General features: G+C 43.2%; 1 protein-coding gene across 1 annotated transcript in view; it reads right to left on the bottom strand.

Moving 5' to 3' along the window:
- The window catches only part of HHLA1 (HHLA1 neighbor of OC90), a gene marked incomplete at its 3' end in the record, with an annotated part of 35,988 nt that overhangs the window by 17,725 nt on the left and 1,952 nt on the right, over nt 1-16,311 (bottom strand). Inside the window, exons 2-10 of the mRNA XM_082719074.1 lie at nt 14,977-15,076; nt 13,833-13,892; nt 9,425-9,481; nt 8,504-8,584; nt 7,919-8,002; nt 7,731-7,814; nt 2,588-2,671; nt 667-723; nt 482-572 (exon numbers count right to left, since the gene is read on the bottom strand). Of these exons, the coding sequence (XP_082575200.1) occupies nt 482-572; nt 667-723; nt 2,588-2,671; nt 7,731-7,814; nt 7,919-8,002; nt 8,504-8,584; nt 9,425-9,481; nt 13,833-13,892; nt 14,977-15,076 (698 nt within the window). The remainder of the gene's footprint in view (nt 1-481; nt 573-666; nt 724-2,587; nt 2,672-7,730; nt 7,815-7,918; nt 8,003-8,503; nt 8,585-9,424; nt 9,482-13,832; nt 13,893-14,976; nt 15,077-16,311) is intronic.

The following is a 16,311-nucleotide window of genomic DNA, read 5'->3' as shown; positions in this document are numbered from 1 at the left end:
TTAAAGTGACAGTTAAGTGTAGGGGGCAAAAGCGAGCTCAAAGGTGGTTCCAAAAATACCACTTGTGCCAGGGAAAAGGCAAGCAGATGGGTGGGAGTGTGTACAGAGAGGGAGAGGATGCTTGGGTAGGGGCTGGGTATTGTAGAGTGACAATGTCTAAAACAGGGTCACTAATTCAATTACCTACAAAAGCCAGGTAGTTAATATGAGAAACAAGTGTCAGGCTATAAGGAGCAGAGAGGGCTATGGAAAAGAGGAAGGTGTCTCTCCTAATGGGTAGGATGGCAGCAGTGCCTGCTCAGCTCCCGTGGAGTCACTATATCTTCTCTTGGAAGAGAATCCAGAGATTAATTTTAATGGTTAAATCTTTTGGTTTTAGCACAGTGTAGCTAAATAAAATACCTGAAGGCAGCATTCGGTCTTCAGTTTGCTAGCTGGGACCCTGGTTTGGAGACTATAGTAGGAGTGTGGGGGTTTCCACTCACCTAGAACACCAGACATGCTGCTGGTGAATGTGTAGTTGATAACAGGAGATTTCTCCGCCATCTCCCAGAAGTCAGAAAGATCTCTTCCTACAAAAACCACACCAACAGGATCGAATCTTGGGTTCACCTGCTAGAGGGTTCTGTTTAATTCTCAGCTCCGAGAGCTTGTCTGATGGTTCACCTGACTTTCCTGTCATCACACAGATGAAGATGCAGTCCGATTCGTTTGTTTGACTCACTATAAGACAAACCAGTACACAAGACTTAGCAATGGGTCTGAAGCTATAGGTCTTTGGCTGAAATGAAAATTCAGCTAAAAATCCTTAGCTCAGGATGTTATAGAGAAATTTAAGGCTAACTCCTTACTTTTAAGAGAGCCCTGATTTTCTGTTTTTTTTTGGGGGGGGGAGGGATACAGTATAATGTAATGGCAAAGGGCACAGCCTATGGGGTCAGCTTCTAGTGTTACAATATCAACTCTGCCTTTTACTAGCTATGTGGCCATGAGCGAACTGCTTGATGTCTCTGGAATCAGTTTACCCATCTATAAAATTGTGACCATTCAAATTCCACAGTCCCTCATTTGAGATTTCCAAATTCTGAAATGGAAGATGGAAGGTTTTGTGTGAGTTTGGTACCAAAACTTATTTGGTGGGAAACCTGACTTGACAGATGTGAGGCTATTCACAGTCTTTATCAGACCTGTTTAGTGTAAAGGACCATGTTGCTAAACGAATGAGTGTGTTTGATTACGGCATGCTGCGATTGATGGCGATGTTCCAGCGTCTGTGGTATAGATGCCCTGTTAGACCTGCCAAAGTCTGCAAGTGAATGAATTACTAAATGTACTTGTCCCTTAAGATGCTGCCCAAAGCGGGGCCACCTGGATGGCTCAGTTTGTTAAGCATCCAACTCTTGGTTTTGGCTCAGATCACGATCTCAGGGTCATGAGATCGAGCTCCGCATCTGGCTCTATACTGAACATGGAGCCTACTTGAGATTCTTTCTCTCCCTCTCCCTCTGTTCCTCCCCCTCTGCTTGTACCACTCTCTCTCTCTCTCAAACAAAATTCTTAAAAAGATGCTTCCCAAAGTAATGTGGACATTTACTTGCACGTCCTTCAAAGGACAGCTATGATGACCCGGTGAGATAATGTGTATGGTGCCTGGCAAATAGAAGAGCTCAGTAAATGGTCATAATAATAATAACTATCACTGTGAATGTGGGCCTGTTATTATATATATTAGCATAGTGAGCAAGAGCATGGACTTTAGAGCCAGATCACCTGGGTTCAAATTGCATTTCTTCAGGATAAGCTTAGGCAAGTTACTTGACCTCTCTGTGCCATGGTTTCCCCACCTGTAACATCAGGATAAATATGTAATCACTCCACAAGGTTGTAGTGAGGGTCCAGGGAGGGAGTACACGGACAGCCTCTGGAAGAGTCCTTGCAGCTGATGAGACCTACTACTCTCCTCTCTCCTTTCCCTATTTCTAACACAGTAGTTGCTCCATTGTGCAGCCCTCCAGCTTTCTGACGAGGCCATGTGTGGGCAATTGACTAGATCTGTGCTTTGCAAAGTCTTGGGGAAGGTGACTGGCTTGGGAGTTATATGAAGGCTCCTTTTGAATGAGGCAGATCTTTCCCAACTGCACATAGGACATGGGCTTGGGCTGCATATAGATCTAATGCTAAATTCTGATCTGGCCTTGAGCAAAATAGGCAACCTCTTCAAATCTCAGTTTCTCATCTTTTAAAATGTGAGTATAGCTATCTAGTAGAAGCTGTTTTCTTGAGTCTGTCTAGATTACCCTAACTCTGAGCCTTAAATTCTTCCTCTAACTTTTTAGATACCTTTAGTAATACCTCTGATTGAAAGACGGAGCCTTCAAATACTCGTGGTTGAAACTGGACCACACTGGTTGTCTAAATAAAACTTACACAGAGGTTCTTGGTAGCCTACTTTGTGGCAGGGCTTGGGGTAGGTGGTCCACTAGCTTTGATTATATTTTTATTACATTTTCAAAATATTTTGATTTTGATTAAATTCTGCAAATCTGCCAAATCTCCAATATCCCACACATTTTCAAGATGAACACACCGGAGAGGATGGAAGTTGACTTAAAAATCTCTGTGAGGTAGCTGGTAGAATTTCCAATGACATCCACCAGTAGGGCCGTGAAATCTGCAAGAAGGATTGAGGAGATTTAAATTTCTGATCCAGAGACTTGAGGGGAAAAGCATAGTGTATTTGGACTTTTCAGAGTAGATTTTACAAGTTTGATTTTGTTCAGTGTATTGAGGAATGTTAGCAATCATATAGAGAAATATTACTAATTATAAAGATGTCTTATTTCCAGGCAGGGAGAAAACTTCCGGATCCACAGTCATAATCCCCTTCCTCCCATTTCCCTCTCCCTCCAAATCACTCTGTGCCAACACCAAATGGCTGTGAAAAGCCATATTACTGAATAATGGTTTTTCTCATTTGTTGTCCCCTGTTATCTCCTCTAATTGCTTTAGAATACCAAGTCCACCCGACAGGAAGCCACCTAACAGTTATGCAGCATGAATTTACATAGTTTTGGATTTTCAAAATGGAATGTCAATGTTAGTGGTGGGTTGTCAAGAGACTATAACCCTACGCAAAACAGAACCAGAAACCCCTGTCCTTGTCCCCCTTGTTAAGAAGGCTGATGGGAGGAGATTGGGAGAATTTCACATTTCAGGCTATCAAATCTTTGTGAACTTTCTCTCTGAAAGGGGTTTGAAATAAGGCCAGTGCTTGGCATGGTGGGAGCCATCGACCCGTGTAATTCCCCAGTGTAGCTCCAGGCAAGCAGCTGCTACCTTGTCCAGTGTTCATTTATAGTTTTCTAGCATCCAATGCGTTTTTGGCTTCCAGAACAAGGATGTGAATTCTAGGAGCCCCAAAGAGTTAAGGAAGAAGCTTCTGGTGTCATCTGGATAATTTCCTGTCGTGCTTTGTGAAAACACTTCTTTTACTCGATGGGACTATGAGCTCAGGTTGGGGGCAAGCTGATTTGAAAATATTGAACGCAAAGGATTGAAATGCAGGGCCCAGAGAGGGTCCATGTATGACAACCAATGGAACGTGCAGCACAGGAGGCCAACAGGAGGTGGACACTTGTCTACGGACCCAGAGCCATGGTGTGATCTTATCACACCTGCATAGATACATGGTCGATCTCCAGGAGAGGAGGCATGGTAGAACACCATGCAGGTGTGGCTACCCAACCATGCAAAAGGGATGCCAGCTTGGTTATTCTCCTTTCCAGTCTGTCCTTGGTAACATTGTGGAAACTGAGGAAGGATAGTATTTCATTATTTCTTCCATCTATTTTCTTCCTACTTATCAAATGTCTTTATTGTTCATTAATTCATTTATCTAATATTCATTGAGTGTTCGCAGGGCTCCAGACACCTGCTCAGTACTGGAGGATTGTGTGAGACACCATCGCTGCCTGCCAGAAGCTGAGATTGGTGGGAGACAGGGAAGCTCATAAGCAGACAAGTAAACTGTAATCTGCTACTAATATTGCACAGAAGCCAAGACCATGGCCCTGGAGGCAGGGCACCAAAACAGAGTCTGGCTTGTGCCCAAGTTTCAGAGAGATGATCGAATTTTCCCAGTGTCCCAGAGGATGTGCTGGAGCTTGAATTTGAACTGAGGTCTATGTTGGACCAAAGCTCCCACTCTTCCTAATGTTCCCACGGCTGCTCAAGCAATTTCTTACTCAACATTCTGTATGAACTCTCCCTTCAGAATGGCTTTTACAATCTGTCTATACAGCTTGGAAGTAAACCAGCTGTCATTACCTCAGAGACATTTTTGTTTTGATGAACATTTGAATTATCTAATTTATTAGCAATATTAGCAATTGATGAGAGATTTCTGACTACTTTTATATATGCATAGAAAATAGGGGAAAAAGCCTTTTTGCCTATCCAATTGGTAATAACTGAAGAATGTGTCTTAGTACTTTGTGCTGCCAAAGGTGTGGAAAACATGTGCTCTCAAACAGGATTAGTAAAAGTGTAAACTTATGGGAGATGTCTTAGAGGAAATTTTGGTAATTTGAATCACTACAAAATTATTTCCCTGTCAGACAGCAATTCTACTTCAAGGATTGTATCCTACAGCATAATTAGGCAAGTACTCCAAGTACACAGGTATTCATCACAGCATTGCTTATAATTATAACAACACTGGGGATAAACTTAATTTCCATCAAGAAGAGACAAATTAAATACATTATAGTACATTCTTTCAATAATACTATGAATTCATATGAAGGATGAGACATATTTATATTCATTGGAATAGAATGGCTTTTAAGGTGCACTGATTAAAGATGGATTAAAAAGCTGCATGGCAAATGTGCCAGATATGGCTCCCATCTTTTAGTGAAAGAACATGAAATTTCAGTTGGGCATATGGTGGCTTAACACAAAACTACATTTTTGAGTATGTTTGCAGGTGGGTGAAGCCATATGACTAAACTCTAGATGATAGAGCATAAGAAGAAGCCATGTGGAAGGTTTCCAAAGTGTGTTTATATAGTGAGCGGGAATGTCATCAGTTCCTTTCTCCTCTCCTGTGTGGCTGGAATGCAGATGTGGGGGCAAGCCATTCTGGACTATGAGAACAAGGGCAATGCAACAAACTAGAAGGAGCCTGGGCCACTCAACCATCAAACAGAACAGCCCTGGTAGGTTTACCTAGATGGTCAGACACAAGAACTTTTACCTTCTACCCTCCATCAGACAAATTATTTTGGGGTCCTTTGTCATAACAGCCTGGCTTATATACTAAATTATATGGAGAATACAGAGTAGGATGGGTAGATAGATGGGCAGATGAATGGGGCAGGTGGGACAGTAGACAAGTAGGTTAGATGACTAGTTGACAGGTGGCTTAGGTAGGTAGATCAGAGAGGTGGTTTACACCACCTTGGGTCATGTGATTACCTATGGATGTTGAGATTTTAGGTATTTCTGATTTTTTTTTATTATATTGTCCCCATTGCATGGCATTTTGACATCAGAATACATTATTTTTTTAAATCAAGAAAATTTAAGCTATTTTCATATAAAAAAAACTAAAAATACACAAATTCACCCTCAGAGGGGGGCTTTAAGTCAGAGTTGAGACTATTCAAGTGAAAATGATCCAGGTCTGAAGGGTATCCACAAATATATCTTCCCCTAGGGACTGAGCAATGGCAAGATGCTAACCTGCGTACAGCCTCTCCTGGTAGTGATCTGAGGGGAGTGGACAACGGCACATTGTGATGTGTCACAAAAAAAAATTGCCATGGCTTACAGAAGGAGCAGCACACTATTTTATGAATGGTAATTATGAATGGTAATTATTTTCAAATAAACATTTCAGGGGTTTGGAAATATGCTTTAGCTCACCGAGGGAGTTAGAGACTCTTTCCCTACAGACGCGACTCCACGTTTTACATTTTATTTTTATCTTTTATGCACTCAGGGCAGGGACTCGGTGCCCATTCTAAACTGGGCCCCCAACAGGGACTAATGAGAGGATGAGGAAGCTGTGGTTATGGACAACATTTGTCCGCCCACGTGTAATTTGTTGATAAGATTTGAAGGACCAGTTAAACAAGGTAATGGCTGTGAGGTACTTGCTGCGGGGCAAGACATACAGTACTCATTAAACATTACTAAGTACTCTCTTTAAAATGCTCACAATGTTTGTTCCAGAAATTCCACCTCAAAGAATCTATCCTTTGAAAGTAATCTGAAAATGGGAAATGTTTTAGGCACCAAGATGTCCAATACAGGAATTTTTATGTTAAGAAAAACAGAATCCACCCAAAAGTCAGCAGCATATGGCTAAGAAAATGCTGATGTTTCCAGGTTATGTAGTCATTACAAATGTTTGCAGAGTTTGTAATATCCTAGAAAATATTTTTAAGGCTGGGTCAAGTGAGAAAAAGACCAGGAGGCTTTTCTACCTTCACTCCTTACTCTCTTACAATCTATTTGTTTTTAAATGAAAAGTCAAAGAGATCCTTTTAAAATATAAGTTAGATCACACCACTTCTCTGTGTGGATAGTCACTTTGGCTTCCTTCTTATTCAGAGTGAAAATCAAAATCCTTGCCGTGGACTATAAACTTTTACTTGATCCTCAGAGCCTTCCCTGAGGATTTGCCCCCACAACTCTGAGCTCATTTCCTATGACCATCAGCCCTGGCCCACCTGCTCCAGCCATGCTGGCCTCTCTCATCCTTCCCTGCTGCCTGGGTTTTTGTCTGAAACACTCTGGCCCTGGGTACCACAGGGCTGTCTCTCTACTTCCTGCCTCATTAGCAAAGACCTCCCTGACCATCCTACACACAGCAGCCATGCCCACCACCATTTCCCTCCTCACCCTTTCCCTGCTTTATTGTTCTCATGGTCATGTTAGTAGCCAACATACCATGTATTATTGGTGTATTCATTGATTCTCTGTCCCTTGCTATAGACCCTAGTCCATGAGATCGGACTGCTCAAAGTGTGTCCACACCTAGTTAATATTATGTGCTCAGTAAAGAACCATTGAATGGGTGGATTCGTGGTGAAATATTAACTTTCAGTTTTACTTTTTGGGATTCTCTAAATAGAAGGAACATCAAATAATTTTAACTTTCAACTGTAAAAGTAATACAGGAGTATCCTAGCATCGAAGGATCCAGGGATGCCCTCGTCCACCGCAAAACATGCATCCTGATCTTTCAGGGGTGAACACCTACCTGGTGCCCACATACATATCTCTTTACCAAGAGATATTCCACACGTTATTTTGTAACTCTGTTTTTTTTTTAATTAAAAATGGCATAGAAATGTTTCCAGATGTGAGCCAAATCTAGCCACACCCATTCATTTATGCATGGCCTGTGTCTATTTACTGAAGTATAGACTATGTAACCAATTTCTTAATGGTAGGTATTTACGTGGTTCTCAGAGTTTTCTGTTCAAACAACGCTGCATGAACATGTTGTTCTTGCCCCTTTGTTCAGACATAACAATTTCTCTAGGATAAAAACCAAGAAAAGAACGTTCTCGACAGCGGATGGGTACGTAGCTAAGCATAATAGATACCACTGTCTTTTCTTATTTCACTCTAAGGAGAAAAAAAATTAAGTCAAACTCATCTGAAAGGGGACAGGCAAAATCAGGAAAGCCAAAAGCCTGGCGGGTAGTGCCACCCACCTGACAAGTCATTGGTCCTGTTGTTCACACAGTAGCAGTACCGGGTGGGGAATTTGGTGGGGTCCACAGTCTTCAGGTTGGAAACTGTGAAAGAGACGGGATCCCTGGGGCAGTCCTGACAAGAAGCCTGGCCCTGCAGGACCATTGCTCACCATCGCGGCCACCAAGAAGAGTCCAGCAGCACTTACTGTTGTAAACGGCCACAGAAAACTTGTGGAAGGCAAAGGAGCTGTAGGAAGTGATGCTTAGCAAGGAGAAGAACTTCTTGGTATCTGCCACGGATATTGAGATAAAAGAAGCTGTCAGACAGATGCCTCCTGACAATCATAATGCCATCAATTAGTAAACAGATAATAGAAATTAAAAATATAATGAACAGGGTGCCTGAGTGGCTCAGTGGGTTAAAGCCTCTGCCTTTAGCTCAGGTCATGATCATGATCCCAAGGTCCTGGGATCGATCCCCGCCTCTGCTCAGCTAGGAGCCTGCTTCCCCCTCTCTCTCTCTGCCTGCCTCTCTGCCTACTTGTGATCTCTATCAAATAAATAAATAAAATCTTTAAAAAAATACGATGGAATCCACCCATACGATGAGGGTTGCTGGAGGGGAGTTGGGTGGGGGATGGGGTAACTGGGTGACAGGCATTAAGGTGGGCATGGGATGTGATGAGCACTGGGTGTTATATGCAACTGATAATTTATTGAACACTACACCTGAAATTAATGATGTACTGTAGGTTGGACAATTGAATTTAAATTAAAAAAAAAAAAGTTACCTTTTAAAGCTCTATTCAGCATTCCATTCACCAGCTCTGTCAGGTTCAGGGCAGACAGATCGACTGACCTTGCAGGCAGCTCTGGAAGAGATTCGCAGATAATGTCACCAGCAGGCTTTTCTCACAACAGAAGTTTCCCATTTCTGACACTCAGGCAGACGTGCCTCCTCTTTGGACATTTACTGAACTCATATCCGCAGCTGGGCACAAGGAGTTCAAAGATGAAAGTCACTGCCTGCGTTCAGGAGGTGACAGCCAGTGGCATACATCATGACAAGTTAAGATAAGAGATGTCCACATGAAGGACAGGGACACTTACTTTGTGAATAATTTGTCTCTGCCTTTGGAGGCATTCAGGATGGGTGGGAAATGCTCTCGTGTAATGGAAAGTTCAGGTAAATGGCACGAGTTCTCAATAGCACTGCATTTGGAAATGATGACACTATCTAAAAGAAAATGCTCTGACTGGGCACCGACATCCCTGGGAGATTTTTTTTTTCCTTATTCTGCAGTTCTGATGCTTGGGCACTCAGAGATTCAGGTTGAATAGATCTGGGATGTGGCCCAGACATCTCCACCAAAATCGATCAACCGGTTGTTCAGTCTCCCAGATATCTGTAGTGGGCAGCTGAGTGGAGAGACACTGTTCGGTTAAAATCTGTCCATCTCCTAGCAATTCCCGGAACATCCCGTAGAGCAGTTGAGAAGGTGGAAATAGTGGTTAATGCTCCTCTTTGTATTTTTACTTACATGGTTGTTTTCAATGTTTACTAAATGTGCAGAGACTTGTGTGGATCACACAATCTTAAGACTGGGGACATGCTGCACCAGGGTCTGGGGACTGTGAGTGTCTGGAGAAGTGGGGGAACTCCCTTGGCAGCTGGGGCCACCCACAGAGCCCTGAGGGAGGAGGGGACTCACCTGTGGTATCGAGAAAAGCCACCCCTTTTTCCTTCCTCTCTTCTCCAAGTCCAGATGCTGGGGAGAGAAAAGGCTTCGTGGGAGACATGGGAGCCTGCAACCTCCGGCTCAAGCTGAGGAGAAACCTTGGGGGCCTCTCTGCAGCGGCCTTGGGCTCAGTGAAGGTCAGAGTCACTGGCCCTATGAAAAGGCCGCCTCCTCTCCTGACGCTCTAGTCTTCTTGGACTGATCTTAGCCTGGAAGTCTACATTTTAATAAACAGGCAGGGGATCTAAGCTACCCCACCCCTTTTCCAGATCAGGAAACCGAGACTCAGAGTGGACAAGAAACCTGCCTAAACAAGGGCTGAACCTGCTTCCTAAGAGCGGCAGAGCAGTGATCTTTCCAAGATATCGGGCCACATGCCCACTCAGTGGGGCTCGTGCTTTCAAAGAAACCACCATAGGAAATTTTGAAATGCCTAACGCATGCACTCAGTCTTTATTCACTCAACAAACACTCACTGAGGGCCAAGCAATCATGCTGGGTGTCGGGTCTAAAGAGATTGAAGGAAAGGGGCAAATCTCCACCTCAGTGGGGCTTAGGGTCTATGCCTCGGGTGGGAGGAGGGACAGGCATGTGCAGTTGCACACGAGGGCATGGTGGGGTGCCGGGAGCTCCTCTTTCATGGTGCCTGGCCTGATCTAGTGGGGAGGGAAGGGCCTCCCTGTGGAGGGGACAGAAAGCGGTGACCTGAAAGCTCAGCTGTTTTGGACTGGGAGGCATTATGAACATCCTGCATTTGTTGCTATTCTTGTTGCCATGATTCTGTTTCCTGTTACATTCCGGGGGAGCAGGTGCTTTGTGTCCATTGGACAGATGGAAAAACCAAGGCAGAGATAAGCTGAAAAATGTGTTCCAGAGTTCCAGAGCAAGTCAGGAGAAGGCTGGCCCAGTTACCTGTCACACTGAGGACAACAGCCTTTTTCCTTTTTAACGTCTCTGTTTCCAGACGCTGAGAGGAAAGTTCTCATGAATGAAATAGTGTCGTGAAATCAAAGCCTTACAAGTCACCTTGTCCAGCATTCCCTTAGAAGGATCAGGCCCAGGAAAGAGAAGTGATGTACCTACATCCCGTATCTAGCTGGTAGTCCTGTTTCCCCTCCCTGGAGTCCCTGGTAACCAGCTTTCTACTCTCTGCTTCTAAGAGTTTGACTATTTTGGATACTTCCCAGAAGTGGCATTGTGTAGTAGTCATCCTCCTGGGGCTGGCTTGTTGCACTTAGCTTAATGTCCTCCAGCTCCATCCACACTGTTCTGTATGGCAAGATCTCTTTCTTTCTTTTCATTTTTTTCTTTTATATTTACTTCTTTATTTGTCAGAGAAAGAGAAGGAGAGCACAAGCAGGGGGAACAGCAAGTAGAGGGAGAAGCAGGCTTCCCACTGAGCAAGGACACTGATGTGGGACTTGATCCCAGGATCCTGGATCATGACCTGAACCACCCAGGTGTCCAGATTATCTTGGGCCAAATGGTATTTCGCTGTATGTACATACCACATTTTCTTTATCCATTCATCTGTGGATGAATGTTTAGGGTCTTCTCTGGCTTTTCAAGCAGCCTGTGGGAACTTAGATCTAGTTATCTTCTGTCTGCGTAAGCCAATTTGACCTTTCAGCAGGTATCAAGCTTCCTGGTTAAATACGGAGGCTTGGGGTCAGAGGTAGATGGGGGCTATGGTTCTCCTTCCCGACACATGGTTACTGGAGGAGGTGGGTTGTGTTACAACAGGAGGAACTCAGAGACAAATGTTTATGATCAAGCAGGTGCAAGGCTGGCATGCAACCTGCTTTCCCGCCTGGTGCTGTGAGCGGCCCTGCACCTGAGCAGTCTACATGCCGCAGCTCCAGTGACATTTGTGGCAGACACTGACCTCACCTGTGATAGGAAGAAGGGACCTCCTTGCAGTTGAGGGATTGAGGTCCTGTGGGCTCAGGAGCTGCAGGCTACAGGGCTACTGTTCTACGCTACAAGATTTGCAGGATTCCTGCACCTGTAAAGCCCAGATGGTGGGCCCTGTGCAATCTTCCTAATCAAGAACTGTCATTGAACATGGCTCCTTCCACCAAGGAAACATCGTTTCCACCAATCCTTTTTTGTAATTGCAAACCTGTGGGTGGATTTTGCTAATGATATTTGAAGTGTGAACTCAACAGCCCTGAAGCAGAAATTTCTGAATGGAATGTCATACAGAAGCAATTTTCAAAGAAATTGCCAGACAGAGAATACAAAACTACTGGTTTCTTTCTGGATAAAAAGACCACCATAACAAATAGCATGGAGGACATGGGGAGATAGAGAGGAAAAGGGAGTTGGGGGAAATTGGAAGGGGAGGTGAACCATGAGAGACTATGGACTCTGAAAAACAATCTGAGGGTTTTGAAGTGGTGGGGGGGTGGGAGGTCGGGGTACCAGGTGGTGGGTATTATAGAGGGCATGGATTGCATGGAGCACTGGGTGTGGTGAAAAAATAATGAATACTGTTATGCTGAAAATAAATAATAAATAAATAAATAAATAAAAGACCACCATAGTAGCATCTTTAAAATAGAAGGTGTTGCAACTTTTTATACTTTTTCTTGCTTACTGTTTTAATCACCTTTTATCCTTTATGATTATCTGTGGAGCAGAAATTATTCCCCCATTTAAACAGGAGGAAATTGAAGGCTCAAATAGGGGAAATATTTATTAAAAATTATGCTGTTTAGGAGTGCCCAAGTGGCTCAGCCATTTAAGTGTCTGTCTTCCACTCAGGTCGTGATCCTGGGGACCTGGGATTGAGTCCCACATTGGGCTTCTGGCTCCATGGGGAGCCTACTTCTCCCTATGCCTCTCTTTCTCTCTCTCTCATGAATAAATAAATAAAAACTTTTTTTTTTTTTTTAGAAGTGATCATTATCTTTTTATTTATTTTTTTTTTCATGGTTACAAACATCTTTTTATTATTACTTTATTTTTTTTTTATTAAATTTATTTTTTATTTTCAGCATAACAGTATTCATTATTTTTCACCACACCCAGTGCTCCATGCAATTCGTGCCCTTTATAATACCCACCACCTAGTACCCCAACCTCCCACCCCCCACCCCTTCAAAACCCTCAGATTGTTTTTCAGAGTCCATAGTCTCTCATGGTTCACCTCCCCTTCCAATTTCCCCCAACTCCCTTCTCCTCTCTAACTCCCCATGTCCTCCATGCTATTTGTTATGCTCCACAAATAAGTGAAACCATATGATAATTGACTCTCTCTGCTTGACTTATTACACTCAGCATAATAATCTCTTCCAGTCCCGTCCATGTTGCTACAGAAGTTGGGTATTGGTCCTTTCTTTTTTATTTTTTTTTTTTTTATAAACATATATTTTTATCCCCAGGGGTACAGGTCTGTGAATCACCAGGTTTACACACTTCACAGCACTCACCAAAGCACATACCCTCCCCAATGTCCATAATCCCACCCCCTTCTCCCAAACCCCCTCCCCCCAGCAACCCTCAGTTTGTTTTGTGAGATTAAGAGTCACTTATGATAAAAACTTTTTAAAAAGAAGAAAATTACACTGCTTATACACAAGAAATTGGTACAACTGGTGTCCTCTGGGGAAGGGAAGTGGTTGGCTGGGGACCATTTTAACTTTATACACTTTTGTACTTTTTGCCTTTCGAACCACATGAGCATACTAGTTAAAAATAAATAAAAATTAGGGGCGTCTGCGTGGCCCAGTTAGTTGAGCATCTGACTCTTGATTTTAGCTCAGGTCATGATCTTGGGGTTCTGAGATTGAGCCCCTCAAGTTGGACTCTGTGCTGTTCGTGGGGCCTGCTAAAGTTTTTTTTTCTCTCTCTCTCTCTGTCTTTCCCCTGCCTCTCCCCACTGCTCACACTCTGTCTCATGAGCTCTATTAAAAAAAAATTTAAAATGAAGAGTAATTCCCCAACCCGCCCCCCCCATTATCCTGCTTGTTCACCAAGTTAGGAAAAGCAACCAGGCCCCCGCCTTCTATGTGTTCTTTATGTTGCAGTGCATTCATTGTCTTGCTGTAAAGCCAATTTCATACCATCAAAAAGAAAAAAGAAAAGATTGAAGAAAGATGAAATTATTGCTAAGGTGATGATGGCACATGACAATACTTCCCATTATGAAATCTTCCACGGTTCATAGAATGTCATGATCTTTGTGGATTTAATAAGATCATGAGAATCCAGGTGTGCCATGAACCATAAGGCAAGAACAACTCTCAGGAACTATTCCTATGACAGAGTTTGGGCTATGGATGCAATCTCCGTGTTACAGATGGAAAAAGTGGGACCAGGAGAAGCCAAGGAGTTTGCCAAGACAGAATGATCTGGGCAGGAGCACCTGTCCATTTACCTGTTGTAGGAAGGAATGTCATGAACTTTTCCTTCTTGGATTCTCCTTTAACAGCAGACACTAAAAGAAGAGATTGTTCATCAGAGAATTATAACCCAAATTTGACATCAGAAAGTATTTAATTCAAGATACGTATTGTAAAGATGAGAAAATTATGAACTGACGTGGTGATATGTCTTGCTTACAATCCCACACATAGTTTGTTCGTTCAATTTAGTCATTGAATATTTACTGATCAACTCTAACAACACTAATGATTGACTGTTGTTTGACGGCTGGATTTTGATAAGCGTTGTGTGTGTTAGGTGCTGGGGATGAGATGATGAACAAGTAGGCACAGATTCCATTCTTATGGAACTTATAGTCTAAGGCAGACATGAAGGAAAAGAAGACTCAAGGATATTACTATAAACGATGTTGAATACTTTGAAGGGCTTTGAGGGTGTGTGACAAGAAGTCTGATTCATTTCCATGGCCATGGGAGGTGATGTGTGGCTGAGATCTGGAGCCTGAACAGCATTTGGATAAGATAAGGGGTGATTCAGAGTGTAGATGACAGTGTGTGCCCAGGGGCTGAGGTGAGCACAATTATTGTAAAGGACTGAGCAAAGGCCAATAGTTATACAGCACAAAGAATGGAGGAGACAGGGTACTGTAGGAACTGGTGATGGCAAGACGGGCAGGGTCTTGCACAGTATGTGAAGGATTCGGGATACTGTCCAAAGAGAAGTAGGAAGTCACTGCATAATTTGGGGTGGCTGGAATGAAGGAGAAGCCTGGAAGGTTACCTAATGAGATGTATGAAAAGCTCACCCAAGGTGATGAGGGGAGAATAGGTCTTGGAGAGGCAAGAGGAGAAGCAGGGGCTGATTTGAGAGCTCTCTTAGTGATCCAGAAAAGAGAAGACAGACGTTTGGACAAGAGCTGTAGCAGTGGAGGTGAGGATAATTCTGTTGCAGAAATGGGACTCAAGTTTAAAAAGTCAGAGGACAAAATCAGAAATGGGGAATTCATCACCGCCATTTTAATCAAACTCATTTAGGATTCTGGCCTGAGACATTGGCTGCTGCCATTCTCTGAAGCCTAGTGAAAATCCAAACTCATCATACGGAACAGACACTTTTTGAACACTGAGTGGACCCACCTGTGTTCCAAAGGGACAGGACACATGTAAGACCCACGCACAGCCTCACTGGAGGACAGGGTACCAGGAAGCCTGCCATGTCTGTGATACTCTGGCCCACCTAGAAGCAAGCAAGCAAGCCCTTGGAGGAAACAGGTTGGATTGCTAGGCACATTAATGCAGAATGTCCTTGAGTCATTAGAAATACAATCTGTAGAAGACTTTCGATAGTTAAGATAGGTAGGTTATGTTGAGATAACAAATTAACTCCATCATCTCATTGACTTAATTTAACAACAGAAGTTGATTTCTTGTTTATATTAACACTTTCCGCAAATTGGTGGGAAACTCTGCTCCACACAGTCACTCAGGAACTAGGTTAATGGACTTTCACTGCCTTTTAGTTCTCTGTGTGGTCCCTGTGGGCTCCTTAGTCATTGGTTCATTGGGACTGTGGAACGGACAGAGCTGGAAGATTATGCACCAACTCATATATGCTCTGGAAGGAAGTGACATACTCACTTTTTTTTAGAACCCATACCAGAATTATGCCTGTGACCCTGCATAACTGCAGAAATTTGAGAATCTGGGAGGAGGATGTATGCATAGTCACAGCCCACCACTGTATGTTCCATGGGTTTTCTGGCTGTTTAGCTGGGAAATACCCTCTAAATACAGCATCACAGTTCCTTTATAAATAGGAAAATATTATACTAATGCATGAGAGTATTCACTTTCCTTCCTTGTCTGCAACACAGTGTGACAGGCATTTGCTCTACAGAACCAGCATGAGAGTTCAAGCTGCAAAGCTGAGAGTAATAAGAATAATGGTGAAAAGTTACTGAATGCTTTCTGTGTGTCGGACAACACACAGAATGCTGCCCCATGCAAGTGAGGTTACCACTTAGTAATTGCAGTATCTGCATATATAAATATTCATGTAATGCCCATTTAACATACAGACTGCACAGACTTGCTCTGAAGAGAGCAGAAATTTGCCATTGGTAGACAATGGAATAGACTTTGGAGAGAAAGAGCAAAGTCAAGAGAAAATGTCCTGGGGATGGGAAAATGTCCCAGGAACTGAGCATCTTCTTAGCAAAATGTATTTGAAGAAGTTCTGCTGTCTGTTCGGGATGGAATCACCTTTAGAATTTTCTTGAAACATCCTGGTAAACATTTAAAATGCTTTTGAATTACGGGTAGATACTAGAATGGCATTTTTTCTAAATGCCACCCTGGACAGAGAGAGTCCTTAGCAGGGGGCAAGAGACCAGGGCTTCCTAGGAGTCCTCTTAGTCTCATAAATCTGTTGACTCTCTGAATCTTCTTTCCTCATCTGCAAAATGGGGCTAA

Source organism: Mustela nivalis, assembly GCF_964662115.1.
Source record: "Mustela nivalis genome assembly, chromosome: 2".
Taxonomy (NCBI): Eukaryota; Metazoa; Chordata; class Mammalia; order Carnivora; family Mustelidae; genus Mustela; species Mustela nivalis.
Note: the sequence above shows the minus strand (reverse complement) of the source record. Positions and strands in the feature narration are given on the sequence as shown.